The following is an 18,679-nucleotide window of genomic DNA, read 5'->3' on the forward strand; positions in this document are numbered from 1 at the left end:
AGTTAAAATGTGAGTTTAAGATAAGACTTTGTTTTTTTAAATAATTGGGTTACTCATATTAATGTAAAATGTACTCTGAACAACTTACATTAATTAATTTTAATTTTTTCTCATCTTTAAGTTTGTATCATTTTTTTTTTGTTTGTTTAAAATAACATTTAAGTACACTCTAAGATATTATCTACTTGTGAAGGTACCCACTGTTATATTTCCTTAATATTGTAATTTATTTTAACAAAACAAAAAAAAATTAGACTATTGACAGAAATAGGTAGTTAAAATGTTAAAAAAGCTCTTTACCAACTGATTCAATTTGGAAATTCCTACCTGATATTATAATATTTTTAAGACATAAATAGTATAGTTTATATAATTTGTAGATGAAATGATGTTTTTTACATTATATTTATTTGAGTTGATATCTTTAGTAAAAACAACTTCACTCGTAACCGCAGAAAAACCGCTACTTGTCAGTTTTAATACAATTATATTTTTTCGTGAACACAGAACAACATTGGATTTTTTTAAACATATTTTGTGGATAGATAACATAACAGGTAGGTATATAGCAAATCATTCGACTTGGGGATTTTGAACCACCCAAACAGAATGTAGGAAAAAAAATCCAGGGAAAAAAAGCCACGGGAAAAATAATCCACAGAAAAAAAAGCCATGAGAAAAATAAGCCTACACAATTTTTGAATTTTATTAACAACATGCCCTTTTAATAATCAATCCATTATAATTTTAGTACCTATTCATGTAATAGTTTTTCGTAGTAATTTATCTTTAGATTACGAACTGCAGTCTTCAGTGTGTTTTTATATTTAAATTTTATCTTAATTTTTTTTTTTTTGCTTTTCAAAATACATTTGCCTGTGTGCACCAATCCCCCCTTCCCATTTTTTTTTCATAATTTTACTCTTGATGATTATTAGGTATACAATTTTTGAATTTAATTAACAACATGCCCTTTTAATAATCAATTCATCATAATTTTAGTATTCATATAGTTATAATAGTTTTTCATAGTAATTTATCTTTAAATTTCGAACTGCAGTCTTCTCGGTGTATTTTTTGTTTAATTTTTTTTTATCCACGGCGACCACGTGCCGTCGAATATCGTCGCACCTTGTCAGTATGTACACTATTATATTTGTTAGGCATGGACTCCAATGAGAAAACCTTTTTAAGTATGTATACCTTTTTTACATCCTTTATGAAGTAAAAAATATTTGTATTTATTTTTTTTTTTAAATCCATTCTAAATATAGATCATTCGACCTCTTATTATAAGCACCAAGTTTACGATACATGGTTTTGTCATTCTACACATTGATGCCCCTAAATTGTCTACCTACAACGCCGTCTTAAATTAAATGTTCATGTTTTGTTACATTTTGCTATAGAGTTTGACAGACTATTCAATCTTCAAACAATGCATATAAACTCTTATAATTATTGCATTATGATCAACTTATTTTATTGTTATCTACATATGTATAATTATAATAATCATTATAAATCATAATACAGTGAAATATAAAATTTATTTGTTTTTTTTATTTCATTTGTGTGTCTATTTTAATGTTGTATGACATTTATTGTTTTTGTTTTTCTATAATATCATGCGAATTGTGTGTGAGTTGATTGATTTGGTAATAAAACCAAGGTTTAATTAATGCTTAACATTTTTCCTATACATATATAATATATATTTTAGTTTAAATGTTATACCTAAAACCTAATGTTACCGCTGACGATAAAATATCAATTTTTATTTTCTGATCATTAATTAATTCAACTCGACGAAGGTATTACTAAGGTGAAAGTTGTGCAATAACGAAAGTAAATTACAAAATTTTTTTCATAATCTACAGCTTCTAAAGAACAAAAAAATTAATTTATTACATCACTGACGTACGTAAAAAAAGTTTTTTTTTGGGGGGAGGCGTTTTTGAAAATAGTTATTGAAAAGAAAAACATTTTTATTTTTCTTAAGCCGGTTTTTCATAAAAACAATGTAATGTTATACCTGTATAATATAACAATTAACATTAAAATAGAATAAGTAAATAACCATACAAAAACTAAATATTTCCGTGAGTAGTATGATTTGGTATGTTCAGAAGGCTGATCCTTGCTGATCCTTGCTGCCCCGCTGATCCTTGCTGATCCTTGCTGCCCCGCTGATCCTTGCTGATCCTTGCTGCCCCGCTGATCCCCGCATCCGCATCTCTGCATCCCCGCATCCGCTCATCCTAGTCTTTACTCATCCTCGCCCTCGCCGCCGCCCGATCACGCACGTACGCGACGTATATTTACCCCACCCCACCTCATACACCACCTGAACCCGTCTACTCATCACGTGACCGATACATATTTTGTATATTTACCCCTCCACCTGAACCCGTCTACTCATCACGCGACTGATATATATTTTGTGTATTAACCCCCACCTCCCCACCACCATCCGATCCGTTATGTGAGCAACATATATTATTTAATATTATTATCAATATTATCAGTTATCAATTACACATTTTTCCTGTAGATTCTTAGATATTATATTTAACAACAACAAATTAAAATACCTATTAGTGAAAATGTATAAGTCGCGAGTGAACTCTCGTCCTTTAGATACTATACTTAACAACAACAACAAATTAATATATATTAGTGAATAACATAATAATTACCAATCTGTTTATAACATTATATATATTATTATTATTATAAGCAAATGTCATTAGTACTAAAAAATATCTTAATCGCTTATACGTTGGACTCATAGATATACGCGACAACAACAACAAATTAATATATATTAGTGAATATCACATTAATAACCAATATATACTAAAAAATACCTTAATCACTTACACGTTAGACTCTTAGATAGCTTAATATTATATCTCCTACCAATTAATGGACTCATCCACACCCGTCTTAGCTCTACAAGAGCCGCCATTCATTCAGTCTGTTCTCAGTCGTACACAATTGTAATTCTCCTCTCCGTGTTTTCACAGTCTTCATAATTCGTTCTGAACTTATAGTTTTTTTCAAGTCTTTAGTGTTTATTATTTTCCAAGTGTTTTATAAAATTTTAAGTGTTTATTATTTTATTATTTTTAAAATCATTTTTAAAAACATGGCTGGTTCAATCGCCGACAACGCTACCTTATACAACGAGAAGAAGGCTTTTACATATGTGCCACCATCACCTCCGGCTGAACTCATCGAGTCTACATGCTACACGTTGGACTTTACGGCTAGAAAATTTATAATTGTCGGTATCGATCCAACAGAACAACTTCAAATAGTTGTTCTTTTATTAACATCATCACGTTATGTGAAAATAAGTACAGATTTTCTAAGACGGATATTCTCGCTTATGGGTAACGTACTATCTTTTATATTAGACACGCCGCAAAAGTACAAGCGTACCACATTTCTCGAAACCGATGCTTATAAAATATCGAGTATGATGTATAACGGTTCAAACGTTCTGGTAATTGAATCCAAGACTGAAAACGGGTGTAGAGTTTTATTAAGTCGTTTAGATTTAATAAAACTCCAGGAATTAGAATGGTGTATTACTGCTAGTATTAATGAAAAAGCAGAGAAAATAAAACCCGTAATTATTAAGCAAATTAGTGATTATTGCGAGTATTTGAGGGAGAAATGCTTGCAATCGGATTCACCGCCCAACAATTTGAGGGAAATGGAAATTTTCATTCGGAACGTTGAAGTCAGACAGAGTAAGAAGACACCCAACCTCGGCCAAATTAAAATGTTTGCGACTACACAATTGGCTGAACTTTGTATGGCTCATCGGAACGAACAAAACTCAAAAGTGGTAATGTAAAAGTATATTATTTCATATATAAAATATTAAATTACACTTATTTTTATTTTAGGTATATGATAAGAATTTCAAATCGCTGTCAGCTATATCACCAAGTTGTTCCGAGGTAAACGCTATCTTCTCCAAGTATGACGATTCAAATGATGGATTTAATCAACTGGACGATGATGATAATTTAGTTAAGGTAATACATAAATGTAATATTATATACAATCAAATATATTTAAACAAGTTTTATTTTTTATTTTTATTTTAGTTACAGTACGGGTATTCACCAATATCACCAAACTATTCTCCAACCAACATTATATCAAGTAAACAAGAAGTTGCCACTACAACTATTCTAGCTAAGGTAATTTATATAATATTTTTCTTTAAATAAAAACAATATTGATATTATTAATTTTGTTTAGTCCATCGATGAGAACGATGGATATGATTCTGACAATTTGGCGCAGTACCCTCCGTGGCATCACAACCCAAATCTATACCTACGTCAACGAGCTTTAGTAGTTGATGAGAATGATGGTCCAACGTCGTTCTCGATTCAATCATCTCCACCATCGCCATCTTTTTTTGACAAGCCCTCAGATATATCAAGTAAACGGGGCGCTCAACACCTCACACCATCCCGTAACGTAAAGCGCAGATTATTATAATAAAATTAAATAATTTAGATATGTAGAATAAAAATAAACATGATATATAAAAAAGTATTTTTATTTATTAATATTAAGATTTACAATAAATATTTACAAGGTTCTTACTTCTCCATTAAATGGATTATAAGTTATAATTATTAATAATAAGGTTTACAATTCATATTTACAAGGTTCTTACTTCTCCATTAAATGGATTATAAGTTATAATTTGATCGTGTAATATTAAGCAATATGCAGAAGTTGAAGCTGGGAACGCTTCGTCTGCTTCTAGTTCAATCCTAAGGTCTACGGTTGACATTTTCACGTTGTCGTTCTGGCGGCTCATGTCAACAACAATAATTGGACATAGATTTTTGAAATCTGAACGGTTCAATAGAGGTGTTACTTCGTTATAACCATAGTAAGATTTCTGGAACTCGGCATATGCGCGATATAATGTAGCCATCTTATTCTTGGTGAAGTCGCATTGAAAATCTTCATAGGGAAATACTTCTGAGTTTAAATAGACCTTTACGTTTTTAATTTTACAATGGTCGAAAAATGACATTGCTTTATTCGAGCTATTTTTCCTGTCGTTTTGAAATCCGATTATAACATATCGAGGCTTTTCTAATTTGTTGGATGTCTTTACTTTCCACGAATGCGAAGTGTTTTGAGGTAAAAATGGATATTCACACAGTTCCCACGATCTAAACGTACATGTTAGAGGTTTCTGATTGTTGATTACTTTCAACAGTTGAATTTTTTCTCTATCACTCACTTTCACTATAGGCATTCTCCACAATATTTTTGTTATGTTTATTTTAACATCTTTTAGTTTAGGAGTGTCTACTATCTCATTATTTTTAAACTGTTTAACAGCATTAATATCGATCGAAGCTCTATTCAATATAAGTTGTTGGTTACAATTTATTAAAATACGTTTATAATCTTCGCAAAAACCAAACAAATCTTTAAGATTAATACATCCATTAAAATTTCCGTTATCGATAAAGTCTTTATTACCATTTTTAATTTCACTATCCCAGGCAGCATTATGATGCGATATAATATTTGTTTTATTATACGAGCAATATCCTTTTAATGTAGTCGAAATACCTGGGTTAACAAGTTTTTGAATTTGAGTACCATTTATTTCATATTTCATTTCAGAGAAAAGAAATGCCAGTCCATTGTTTATAAATCGAATTTCGTCAGTTATATCTATAGGTTTATTTATTGTTCCCTCAATGTAAATATAACTCTCACATGGTAAAGTATAAGACTCTGTGTTATGTAAAGCAATACGGACCTCATCATTATTAGAAAGAGCGGACGTCGAATAAGGTAAAAAAGAATGATATTCAATTTGAGTTATCTTACAATCATCGGTGTATCCAGCCGTGACATTTAAATACATATCATCCATATTAAATTGCGTTTAGCGAACGTAGAAAAGCCAAATTATCAGCAGTTAAACTATGTTTGACATACAATTTACGTTTAGAATATTTTTTTTTCTTTAGAGATGTTACCTTGTTAGTGTTATTAACACGACTAACATGTTTTATATTTGCATACGTATTTATATTATGAAATTGCAGCCCCATAATATTATCATGAGTCTTGAATTAATAACCGTATTGATACTGGCTCGCCTCGCAGATCGATCAACTCGTTGTTCTAATTTTTTAAAATTATACTTGCGTGCGTTATAGATGTAGAATTAAGAGGGTAAAATACCAAATGTGATGGTACCTCTATTATTTTATAGCCTGGAGGTACATTTGGATAAAACTCATGTATTGTATGACACTGTTTACCGTTGACAAATGAACCCATAACTAGGTTTGAATCGATATATATACAGTTTGTTGTGGTAATATTGACTAACGAATCTGATTCGTGATTGACATTAGCAGCATATTTACGATTTTTAAAGCCTAACAACTGCCCTATACTATTTGCCATGGAAAAATCGATAGTTTCGCTACAAAACATTGTACATTTTAATGTATTATTATCTGCTCTCAACTCGAATAAAGTATCAGTGTTATGTAATACACGTTTTATTGCCGTCTCAATTTCCATCAATTCATAAGAGCCAGTAGGTATTGTATAGCTATCGCTATTATTATTATTATTATTATTATTATTATTATTATTATTATATATGAAACCAATTTTATTACACTTTTCGTTTACATTAGGAATAGAATTATTCGTTTGAAAACCCAACAGTCCGATTTTTGCATTTTTACTAACTTCTATAGGTGGGAAAAAGTCACATGATAATTCGCTTGAGTTCCCCGTTAAAGTTATAGTGTACATGATAAAAATTTTAAACACAAGTGTCCACAGTTTGTTGTATTATATTTCTGTTGTTTCTCGTAATTATATTCGATACTACAACCGTTGAAATATTTCAGTAATTCTAGCGGAGGGGTTAAGTTTCCGTAGCTATCAAAATATTTAACATGATTTCCGATTTTCTTATACGCTACCCAATGAGTACCTGTACCTTTGTCGATGTCTAAATTAACTATAGCCGACTCTTTATATTTTGGTCGTAAAGGCAACCTGTCTCTAGAAAATACTCCAATGAAATGAGGAATTTTCAACATGTCGACATATTTTATAATCTCATAATCGTACAACGCTCTATCGGGTAACGTGGAAATTAGTTTTTTGATATAGATTTCTTAACTGATCCGCCCTTGTATGGTGCTAGGTATAAACCTTTTCCTTTTACGATTTTATAAGAACCGCCCTTGTGAGGTGTTAGATATAAACCTTTACCTAAATGAATAGGAGTGCTTTTACCAGAATTTAATTCGTTCACTACTTTTACTATATTGCCGACACCTCCGGTAAGCGCGCCTAATGCTGATAAACCAGCAAAAATAGGTATTAAAGGTAAAACACCACCCTTTTTTGGTATTGGTATAATTCTTGGAGTTTTAGTCTTCTTATTTATAGATTTTTTAAATTTTTTCGCAGATGACAGACATGTTCTTACTAATTTAGTTATATTATTTTCATTCATTTTATTTTTGATCGAATTTTTAGCAGCCGAAACAATTTGTTTAAATCCGCAACCAGCACCCATCTTACGTTTGACTTTCATGGCTGTAGTAACCAACCAAGACGCCGCTTTTTCCTTAATACCTGTGTTTTTAGATTTAAACACCTCCCACGCCTGATTTTCCAATATTTCGTCCGCTCTATGTCTATCGGCGAGAGAATTACTTTCTTCGTATGCTATATCGTGAGCTCTGGCCAACTCATCAAGACTGTTTATCCCACGTTCTCCACGTGCTAATCTTTCTTTTAATTTGGTTCCAGGGCCAGCAAATCTATAACAAATATATATGTATATATATATATGATTTAGATCAGATTTTAATAATAATAATAATAATAATATATCATATTGACTTACCTATAGCCTGGTAAATGTAATTCCACAGGTAAATGATTAATAACAGAGTTAATAAGACCAGAGCCCTTATTGTTGTTCCGCTTACGAACGTGAGACATCGTGTGACGCTTTCACTGACAATACATCTATATTTATAGCTAAAAGTTAAAAAATGCGATTTATCGAACAAGAGAAAAAAATTCGAATTTATAACATTGATACCCCTGATACCATTCAGCTTAGACATGGTATGCTTTTTCCAAATACAATTAGATCGTTAGTGCTTGGGAGCTCGGGATGTGGAAAAACAAATTTGATATATTTTTTACTCGTTGACGAAAACGGGTTACGTTTTGAGAATGTTTATATATACTCTAAAACGCTGGAACAACCAAAATATAAATTACTAAAACGTATAATTGACAGTATTGATGGTATTAACATGTATACATTTTTTGAGAATGATAAAGTGATTCCACCCGAGCAAGTCTTACCAAATTCTATTTTTATCTTGGACGATGTTATAGGCGAACAACAAAACGTAATAAGGGAATACTTTTCTCGAGGTCGTCACAATAAAATAGATATATTTTATCTGGCTCAGAGTTATTCAAAAGTGCCTAAACAGTTGATACGTGATAATGCTAATTTATTAGTATTATTCAAACAAGATGAAACCAATTTAAAACATATTTACAACGAACACTGTTCAGGCGATATGACATATATACAATTTAAACATTTTTGTGTGACGTGCTGGAACCGTGACAGGTTTGCATTTATTGTTGTTTGTAAAGATAGCGAACGTGATAACGGACGTTATAGATTTGGATTTGATACATATGTGGTTATATAAGACGGTATACAATAATAAATATTATCATTTAAAACTTAATCATGACGGAAGCAACTACTGTATTAGATGAAGTCGTTAAAGCTAAGGAAAGTATAAAACGTAAATATATAGCATTAAAAACCGGTTCATATAATGTTCAGCAATTAATGTCTGAGACATTAAAACCTATTATTGAACCTTTAAGTAAAATATCAAATAAGCCTCAACTCATACCGAATAAAGAAAATATTAATTCAAAAAACTCAATTGACTATCAGCAAGAAATTGAAAATTGGTTTCAGTCTACAGACTTGGATAAAACCTACGGTCCAAAAAAACTTCCAAGCGGTATTATTATTTTGGGTGGAAAAGAAGTAAAATTCCTTGAAAACACTATACTTATTGATGGTGTTGTTTACCCATCAACCTCGGGACTTATTCAGTTATTATTTTTGAAAAATCCATTAATTTATACTGATAACGATTTAGAGGCATATAAATCTATATTGATTCAAACATCGGCACATTTATCATCAGATGGTAAAAAAATAAAAAAGACTGGCTCTAAATATTCATCGGTTATTAATAAATTATTTACCTCGTCTGGTGGTGGATTATCAATGAAATTACAAAAAAATAACTTAGTGTATTGGGATAATCCAAATGAGTTAGTCGATCGATTACGTCTACTTCTCGCGTCCAAAGCAGCTGGTAATACAGGTGTTTCAAACGAAATAATATCGATTTTCGAAGAATTACGTGAAGCCGGTCTTATAAAACGAATACCAAATGTCTAAACGGGAAATCGCTATCGAACTTCACAAGCCAGCAAGGAAAAATTTTAGTAGACGTAGAGTTAACGTTTATGGAAAAAATGATTTGTGGCAAGCTGACTTGGTTGAAATGATTCCATATTCAAAGAAAAATAAAGGTTACAAATACATTCTAACAGTTATTGACTGTTTTACAAAATTTGCGTGGGCTCTACCTCTGAAATCAAAAACTGGTAGAGAAGTCACTAGTGCGATGTCAAAAATATTACTTGATCGTTCACCAAAACTTTTACAACTCGATAATGGAAAAGAATTTTATAACACCACTTTCAACGCATTGATGACTAAGTATAACATACACAAATATTCTACATTCAGCGTTATGAAAGCATGTATTGTAGAACGATTTAATCGTACATTAAAAGAAAAAATGTTTAGAGAGTTTACGGCGCGTGGCTCACACGAATGGATTTCAATTTTACCGTTGCTGCTTAACGAATACAATAATTCACGACATAGAACTATAGGAATGACGCCAATACAAGCAGATTTCGACCCCGGCTCAGTGGTAATAAAACAATGTAAAATTAATAATGAAAAAATTAAATTCAAAGTCGGTGATAACGTTCGTATCAGTACACAAAAAGGCGTGTTTACAAAAGGTTATCTGCCAAACTGGTCTACGGAAATATTCGAGATTATAAAAATAAATAAAACATTACCCGTTACTTATCAATTGCAAGATTATATAGGTAAACCTATATCAGGTTGTTTTTACTCTGATGAAATATGCAAGACCAATTTTCCAAACGAATATTTAATCGAAAAAATGATTCGTAAGAAGGGCGATAAAATGTTTGTAAAATGGTTAGGATTCGATAATACACATAATAGCTGGATAAATACACGTGATGTCAAAAAATAGTGCCAGTAGTTTTATAACTATGAACGTGTTTGGTAGTTCTCAGGCTAGCGATACTAAGAAAACTATTTCCGATATTCAATCAAGTAACAAAACAATCCTAAATGATGTGAAACTTCATCAGAAAGAAATTGATACTTTGAAAAGTAATATTGTTGATCTAAATTTAAAAATACATTCGATGGAAAATAATATACAAACAAGTAATAAGTCTTTATTAAATTGCGAAAATCGTATGTCAGAGCTATTTAATAACTATGCTGCCACCAGCACAGCGATAGGTATCTTCGGAGGAGACTTGAGTCAATTAAAATCTGAAATAAATCGAATAACTGGGATATTTGATGAAAATTCACTACCGAATCATGGGGCATATATTACAGATTTAAATTCACGTTTGGAGATCATCGAAAGAAAAAATATTAATAAAACTTAATAATATACAATATATAATACAATTATAATAAACAATTATAATAAACAATTAGTTGGTTTTAAATATATGAGATATTGGAATATAATGTCAGTCGTGCTGTATACATCAACGTGTTTGGTAGTCCACAGACCTTGTTATAAATACTACAAGTCATTTTTATATATATCTATAATTATGTCGTCGGCTATCGCAGACATGCAATGCGTTCTTGGAGCAGGCAATAAATATTTTATTAAAGAATTATCTATAATCGACACGGAAACATGGGCAACTCAACACTGGATTTTTAAAAATTCAAAAACTATGCAGGACAATAAGAGTCGAAAAACTAACAAGTGGTTGGAACGTAACTATCACAAACTATCTATAGAATATGGTGATGTTGAGTATGAAGAACTAAGTAGAATATTGAATTCATTAAAGTTCACATGCATTTATGTCAAAGGTGAACAGAAAAAACAACTTCTTATGGAATTTATACCTCAAGTCGCACTCATCAACATCGAAGACCTTGGATGCCCACGTTTGGACCAAATATGTGACGATGAAACTCTACCTTGTTGTATTTTTCATATGGAATTTAATCCTAAACAATGTACATTCTATAAAGTATTTGCTATAAGGAAATGGTTTATAAATAATTCTTAAAAATTATGTTGTATACATTTTATTTAATAAACATAATTATATTTTAACATTGTTTTTTTAATTTATATGTTAACATATGTTAGCATTTACAAGATTTTTTAATTATACTAATATTGGCTTCCATCTATACCTGAAACAGAAAAACATGATTATAAACATGAAAAAACTTAAATATCTAACAATTATACATTATAAACATGAAAAAACTTAAATATCTAACAATTATACATTATAAACATGAAAAAACTTAAATATCTATCAATTATACATTATAAACATGAAAAAACTTAAATATCTGTCAATTATACATTATAAACATGAAAAACTAAAAGTTTATACCCTAATCTAACTTAAAAACATACTGTTACACAGTATTTACAATAATTTCAATTTTATGTGTTGCGTTTACAAAAATAAATACATGAAATATACTATTCTAACTTAAAACTAATAAAACATATATATATTATTTGCAATAATTTCAATTTTATGTGATGCGTTTACAAAAATATATACATTAATCTATCTCAAGTATAATTATATAACATGATAATATTTACAATATATATAACAAACTATATATTAATATTTACAATAAAACTAATTAACAGAAAAAAAATATACAATATATAAAATCAGGTTATGTAATGTAGAAGGCCTCTCATTAATCCTTTCTCTTCCTCGTTCCAGCCCCCTCCATCTTCCTCAAGTTCTGACCATATGTCATCTTCTCTGTAAAATTAAGAGAAAATGTTAGAAAAATAATTTAAATATATATTTTATAATAACTTGCTCTATACTATAGTGTCCATGTGCTAGTGTATTTATTTTATCTTCTAACACCACCCTCTTGTCATCGTAGCTGTTATATGTTAATTTTTTAGTCTTTATCGTCATGAGCTGATGATTGAATGACCGTATTGAAACATTCTCTGTATATAATTCCACTCCTTCTTCATCAAACAGACACTTTCTATGATCCTCAAGAGTCATGTGGTTTTTAACCACATGACCTCTTATCCCCTTCGCTTTGATCTTTTCACCACCAACTTTATCCTTATCGTTCTTATCTCTCACCGCATCCTCTTCTCCTGCATATACATTAAAAGCGTAGGACTTTGCCCTCAACGCACAAAACTCTGTAATAGCATTAGCATCCACCTCATCGGAAAAGAACCCCGGGATCTTCTTTCTTTCCGCCACATAACACGGATGGTCACTGGGCAGGTTAGCGGTGTCCATCCGGTCCAACAAGTTATGGTTGGCCGCCAAGTCTGCATAAAAGTCATCAGTATAGACATGGTAAATCAGTGAATCTGAAAAAGAATGATATTAATATATTATATACATGAGTATAGTTTTAATATAATATTTACCTGTATCAGTATACATTAGTTTAATCCTGTCTCCATAATGCCTCTGTATAACATCATAATGGTACTCATACATCATTGTTTTTGAAATATCTAGTACAGCGAATCCTGTAAAAAATAAATGTGTTAATAAATGTATTATTGTATATTATATAAAATATATTTACCAATATATATAGGCTTGTCAAATTTAATAATTTTATTTTCAAGCGCTACGGCGTTAAGATTCTCATTATAAGTAATACAGTGTTTAAACGTACTCTTATTAATGAGTTTCTGTAATCTCCTCTCACACGACACCAACTCCATCTTCATCTCTTTCCTTTTAGACTGCATTGTTTTACCTGTAAAAATAAAATATTAATAAAAATATAATAAATAGTATAAAGTAACATACCAAATACAGCATTGTTCATCAGCTTAAAAAAGTCTTTCTCAAAATCGTTCTTAGCCTTCTTCCTCATCTCGGTGTTCAACTCTATATATTTAGCCAGCCAATCTGACTGGTTAAACTGAATAACTCTGTGCACCTATAAAAAATAAGAGAAATGTTAAAAATCTGTTTAAAACCATATAAAATACAAATATTTACTTTTTCAACTATCAAACCATTCTTAATGGCCTGCTGTAAGTTCCTATAATGTATGATGTAATTCTCCTTTTTCTCAAATGTCGCCATCAACTTCCTAACCTTCGAGCCTCGAGGCACGCTGTTTTGCGGGAGGAAAGGCAGGTCGTTATGTCCGTTATGCAAGTGTCTTGGGTACGACACGTCCACCTCATACACTCGTCCTATGGGGGAGGTGTCATCCAAATCGTTCAATCCATTCAATGTAGGTTCAACCCAGTTGAACCCACCGTACGGCATGTACTGCGACATAGCCCATCCGTACAAGTTGTTACCTATAAAATTTAAAAAATATTATTAAGTAAGAAAAAAAATTAACAAGTTTTGAAAAAAAATATACTCACAGTCCTGATATATTATCCACGATTTCTCCTTCGTTTCGTCATACCCCGGGGTCTTTACATTGTTCGCCGTCGCATATCGCTTGCTCGCCTGCACCAATCCTCCACGTATACCTATAACAAATATATAAGATTATTATATATTAATTTTTAAAAAAATAATATACTGACCATTCTCAAACATTAATAACATGTCGTACTCTGACAACAACTCCAACTTTTTCTTTGTAAACTTAAGCATCGCATCGAAACTTAAGCCTGGGGCGGTGAAATAATGGGCGGCGTCCAGGTTATACGCCCTCATGCACACGTCGCGGAAGTTCTCGAAAACGTCTGCCAACAACAACACGTCGATTTTAAGATATAGATCGCTGTACTTCCCCAACGTCGTACAGCCGAAGTGGTCCCAGACCTCCTTCACGTGGTCAAACTCCTTCTCCTTAATCCCAGTCTCCGTCAATGTACTGTAAAAATCCCTCTTACTCGGTAGTCTTGTCTCCTCCAGCCGCTCCCAACTATCCGTGTACTCGTACGGGTACACCCCCTTACGAGTCACGAGCGGCATATCTCCGGCGACAAAATGTTTGGCTGTCTCACGGAAGTTCTCATGTTCGGGTGTAACTAAATTTTCAGCCAGGGACGATAAACTCGACGCCATAAATCGGAACGTGTCGATAAACCGAACAGTGAAGGTACTACTTATATATTTCGAGAAAGATATATATTTCTCCTCACTGTTCGGTATAACGTTGATAGTCTGTGTATCATACCCAAGTTCCGTTACTATTAAATGGGCGTCATAGTTGGAAAGGTTATGGAAAAAAACGGGGACAAATTTAGGCTGTTGTAACTCTAAGTTACACCTAGAGCACAAGGTCTGCCTAAATTTGCCCGTCAGATGATCGTGATCTCTAACCTTATCGCCCCCGGTTAAACTACATTTGCATAAGTTACACTCTATACACTCTTGGTGTGTTTTTTCTTCACCCTCAGTCATTTTTATCGGAATATTCGTCTTCATCAGATTTTCGATTTTCAGGGCCACATCAACAATCGACTCCATAAAATGTTTCGCCACGTCCGTCCTGTCTTCGCTACCTCTATAGATTACCGGCCCCGCCGGTATCTCGTACTCCGCCAATAATTCCGCCGGCACGTCGTCGCTTGCCTTCACCAAAAACCCGTAGCTCATAGCTTCATGTTTCTGTATAACTGTGGTTCTATCGCCCCTCTTTTCCTCCGTCTTCACCAGCAATGATTCAAAATCAGCGTAAATAACAATCGGGTGTCGCTGTGTCTTCTTCCACGCCTTAAACTCTACACATTCACCCTCCTTCGGCATTTCCGGTAAAATAGGTTTATGCTCTCCGCAAATTAGTTTATGCTGATTCAACGCGGCCTGCCCACTCAATTTGTATTTTAAATTTCGGTTGTCAAAACTCGTAAAACACCTTTTACAAAAAATGACACTCCTAGTGTGTCTGGTTTTCTGAGCGCGGACCAGCCTGGAAAAATTCGATATATACACGTAGTGAGAGTTGTCGCCGTCCGTCACCAACAACAAGTCAAAATGGTCTGGTTTCTCCTCATCTTTTACACGCAGCGGGTACACATTGTATGTAGGGAATTTCATAGGTGGTTGAAACTTTTTCTCTAGCCCGTAAACATTTACGGACACGTTGATATTATTTTTTTCGAATTTATTTATATCAGACATAGGTGTAGGGAACGAAATACCGTTAAAATTGTACTTGCCCTCATGCTGACTATATTTATCCCCCTCCACACGAAATGCCGACGGCCCCGTAACATGTCTCGCTAAAATTGCCCACTTGAAACACTCCTGATCTACATTTTGCGGATTTATTGTCCCCCGTTTCCTATCGATATATTCCGGTAATTGTATGTACGATGATCCAACCATTGGCATATATTTATACACCCCTACTAATAGTCCGTCTATCGACTCTAGGACGAAACCGCTTCCTCTCCCGATGTAATCGTCTTTCTCCTGAACCAACTTCATGTACGCTCTCTCTACAATCGTTCTAAAATCGCTGTCAGGGTAAATTTCTACTGCCACTGTCTTGAACGCCCGGTTCTCCGACGAATTGGGGACGTTGGGCCGGTTGTATGTCGCCTCGAGTTTAAGGTTGAATTTAATAGAATGTTTTTGTACGGAGGTTTTTAATAAATTTATTAGTTCAGGCATGAGGGGTCGAAGAAAGTCTGAGTAAATCATTGTATTATCCATATTTTTAGCATAGTACCACACGATTTTACGGCTCGCAGACGACGAAATTTCCACGAATCCGGGGGCCTTCACCATTTCCATACGCGTCTTTTTTGCTCTAGCAGCTGAGGTGGTGTTAGCAGTCGAAACACGTTTCCCGTTAACGGCAACGGTGTAAGAATCTTTAAAAATAAAAAATACCTAATATCAATATCTAATAAATAAATCTAATAAAAATCTAATGAACCTGCGACTGAGAAATAAAATCTATACAGCTTATAAAATAATATATATCTTTTTAAAATCACGACTGAAAAATAAAATGTATTGACTTATAATTTTTAAAATTAATTTAACTTAGAAATTAATTAAGCTGATAAAATAAATATCATAGAATAAAATCACGCGTTGAAAAAATTAAATCTATCAAACGATCTGACAACTGGTATAATAGTTGGAGTATTCCAACTATTATACCATAGGATGCGACGAGTGAATTGATCGATACAATGCCGGAATACTCCAACTATTATACCATTGATCACTTCACAAACCACTTGATAAGTTTAAAATGAAACTTTATATTGTAAAATAAATAAAATGAAATTTATGATTTATACGAATCTTTAAAAATTATATTTCATCTATAAAATAAAACTAACCTTCTTCATTTTCATATTCGTTCATAGCTGCCTCACAAATATCATCGTCAGATAGAAAAATGTCAGTCGATGTATTCGAACCACTAGCTGGTGTATCGGGAACGAAAATTCGAGGTGCAATCTGGATACTACCCTGAGGTGCAATAGCTGGTGGCGCGTACTGTATAACGCTCGGTCTAACAATCGGTGTATCAATCGGTTGAGCGGATTGACGAGCGGATACGTTGACGATACCTTATGAAAAATAAATATATTAGATATAAATAAATATTGAATAGAAAAATAATATTTTATTAATACATACGATGAAACTTCTTTATATGTTTGTTGAGACCGGTTTTATAAGAGAATGACGATGGGCAAAAAGTACACGAGAACCGTAGACCCACATGTTTTTTTTGATGCGCGATTAAACTGGATTTACGCACGAACACCGACGGACACTGATCGCAGTTAAACATATTAAGTTAGTAAAGGAATAAACGAAAAATATAATATAATGTTTAAAATTAAACACTGTGAAAAAAAACACTTAGCGGTAAATGTAAAATAATAGCAGACAAATGTAAACGGTAAAATAATTGTTTGGAGACTTTAAAAACATAGAGCGAATATTATAAAACGTTGTAGGTACAGGTGATGTCTAGAACACACTGATTCTAAATCATTGCCCGATACAGTATCTTGAGATTTTTTTAAGGTCTGATACCATTTCTTAATGGATTCTGATATCATTATGAATATCTGTTATTCACTAATAAGCAAATTAAATTATTGGTTATTAATGTGTTATTCAATAAGAGGTATGATACAATTTCGTGGGAAGGTACAAATATCATTATGTATATCAGTTATTATTGTGTTATTCACTAATATATATTAATTTGTTGTTGTTGTTAAGTATAGTATCTAAAGGACGAGAGTTTACTCGCGACTTATACATTTTCACTAATATGTATTTTTTAGATTGTTTATTAGACGGTTGTTTTTTTAAGTATGATAAAATTTTGTGGGAAGGTACAGATTTTGTTATGTATATCATTTATTAATATGTTATTCCCAAATATATGTTTTTAAAAATTGTTGTTGTCGCGTTTAGTATCTAAGGGACAAGAGTTCACTCGCGACTTATACATTTTCACTAATAGGTATTTTAATTTGTTGTTGTTAAATATAATATCTAAGAATCTACAGGAAAAATGTGTAATTGATAACTGATAATATTGATAATAATATTAAATAATATATGTTGCTCACATAACGGATCGGATGGTGGTGGGGAGGTGGGGGTTAATACACAAAATATATATCAGTCGCGTGATGAGTAGACGGGTTCAGGTGGAGGGGTAAATATACAAAATATGTATCGGTCACGTGATGAGTAGACGGGTTCAGGTGGTGTATGAGGTGGGGTGGGGTAAATATACGTCGCGTACGTGCGTGATCGGGCGGCGGCGAGGGCGAGGATGAGTAAAGACTAGGATGAGCGGATGCGGGGATGCAGAGATGCGGATGCGGGGATCAGCGGGGCAGCAAGGATCAGCAAGGATCAGCGGGGCAGCAAGGATCAGCAAGGATCAGCAAGGATCAGCAAGGATCAGCGGGGCAGCAAGGATCAGCAAGGATCAGCAAGGATCAGCGGGGCAGCAAGGATCAGCAAGGATCAGCGGGGCAGCAAGGATCAGCAAGGATCAGCCTTCTGAACATACCAAATCATACTACTTCCGTGGGGGGGGGGGGTGTTTGAATACTCAAAATACCCCCCTTTGTAAGTGCCTGATCCCAATTTTTTTTACAAAAATAAAATCAAAAGTTAAAAAAAAATTACTATGTTATAGTGATAATATAAATTTAATATAACATTTCTTAAACCATACTACCTGACTTAAGCTAAACTT

At 32.8% G+C, this 18,679-nt stretch overlaps 4 protein-coding genes across 5 annotated transcripts; 1 reads left to right on the forward strand and 3 right to left on the reverse strand.

The window, feature by feature from the left end:
- Nucleotides 1–2,793: 2,793 nt before the first annotated feature.
- LOC149058435 (uncharacterized) lies at nucleotides 2,794–4,560 on the forward strand. The gene is made up of 4 exons (XM_089219752.1): nucleotides 2,794–3,859; nucleotides 3,921–4,052; nucleotides 4,125–4,220; nucleotides 4,282–4,560. The coding sequence occupies exons 1-4, from the start codon at nucleotides 3,152–3,154 to the stop codon at nucleotides 4,525–4,527; spliced, it is 1,182 nt and encodes a 393-aa protein (XP_089075878.1). The 5' UTR covers nucleotides 2,794–3,151; the 3' UTR covers nucleotides 4,528–4,560.
- Nucleotides 4,561–4,693: 133 nt separating this feature from the next.
- On the reverse strand, nucleotides 4,694–5,938 carry LOC149058436 (uncharacterized). The gene has a single exon (XM_089218373.1). The coding sequence runs from the start codon at nucleotides 5,936–5,938 to the stop codon at nucleotides 4,694–4,696; it is 1,245 nt and encodes a 414-aa protein (XP_089074499.1).
- Nucleotides 5,939–12,068: 6,130 nt separating this feature from the next.
- On the reverse strand, nucleotides 12,069–13,970 carry LOC149058437 (uncharacterized). 2 transcript variants are annotated; one of them, XM_089221201.1, is made up of 7 exons: nucleotides 13,890–13,970; nucleotides 13,510–13,820; nucleotides 13,315–13,447; nucleotides 13,085–13,261; nucleotides 12,921–13,025; nucleotides 12,345–12,860; nucleotides 12,069–12,276 (listed from the first exon to the last, which is right to left on the reverse strand). In XM_089221201.1, the coding sequence occupies exons 2-7, from the start codon at nucleotides 13,795–13,797 to the stop codon at nucleotides 12,209–12,211; spliced, it is 1,287 nt and encodes a 428-aa protein (XP_089077327.1). In that variant the 5' UTR covers nucleotides 13,798–13,820; nucleotides 13,890–13,970; the 3' UTR covers nucleotides 12,069–12,208. The 2 variants fall into 2 exon arrangements, with proteins under 2 accessions (XP_089077327.1, XP_089077326.1); XM_089221200.1 differs by having other exon boundaries at nucleotides 12,338–12,860.
- LOC149058438 (uncharacterized) lies at nucleotides 13,928–17,242 on the reverse strand. Its single transcript, XM_089218374.1, has 4 exons — nucleotides 17,086–17,242; nucleotides 16,782–17,015; nucleotides 14,054–16,301; nucleotides 13,928–14,000 (listed from the first exon to the last, which is right to left on the reverse strand). Exons 1-4 carry the CDS (start codon nucleotides 17,240–17,242, stop codon nucleotides 13,928–13,930), a joined length of 2,712 nt encoding a protein of 903 aa, XP_089074500.1.
- Nucleotides 17,243–18,679: the final 1,437 nt, after the last annotated feature.

This window comes from Diuraphis noxia, unplaced genomic scaffold (assembly GCF_037042655.1).
Source record: "Diuraphis noxia isolate RWA-SAM2 unplaced genomic scaffold, SU_Dnox_SAM2 contig0002, whole genome shotgun sequence".
Classification (NCBI taxonomy): Eukaryota; Metazoa; Arthropoda; class Insecta; order Hemiptera; family Aphididae; genus Diuraphis; species Diuraphis noxia.

Bases quoted from the DNA above. Each gene is read 5' to 3' on its own strand.
- LOC149058435 (XM_089219752.1), top strand. From the start codon at position 3,152: ATGGCTGGTTCAATCGCCGACAACGCTACCTTATACAACGAGAAGAAG. The intron at 3,860-3,920 runs GTAATGTAAAAG...TTTTTATTTTAG, and splicing joins ACGAACAAAACTCAAAAGTG to GTATATGATAAGAATTTCAA. The intron at 4,053-4,124 runs GTAATACATAAA...TTTTTATTTTAG, and splicing joins ATGATGATAATTTAGTTAAG to TTACAGTACGGGTATTCACC.
- LOC149058438 (XM_089218374.1), bottom strand. From the start codon at position 17,242: ATGTTTAACTGCGATCAGTGTCCGTCGGTGTTCGTGCGTAAATCCAGT. The intron at 17,016-17,085 runs GTATGTATTAAT...ATTTTTCATAAG, and splicing joins ACATATAAAGAAGTTTCATC to GTATCGTCAACGTATCCGCT. The intron at 16,302-16,781 runs GTTAGTTTTATT...TTATTTTTAAAG, and splicing joins CGAATATGAAAATGAAGAAG to ATTCTTACACCGTTGCCGTT.
- LOC149058436 (XM_089218373.1), bottom strand. From the start codon at position 5,938: ATGGATGATATGTATTTAAATGTCACGGCTGGATACACCGATGATTGT.
- LOC149058437 (XM_089221200.1), bottom strand. From the start codon at position 13,797: ATGTCGCAGTACATGCCGTACGGTGGGTTCAACTGGGTTGAACCTACA. The intron at 13,262-13,314 runs GTATGTTACTTT...TTATTTTTACAG, and splicing joins GATGAACAATGCTGTATTTG to GTAAAACAATGCAGTCTAAA. The intron at 13,026-13,084 runs GTAAATATATTT...TATTTTTTACAG, and splicing joins TGACAAGCCTATATATATTG to GATTCGCTGTACTAGATATT.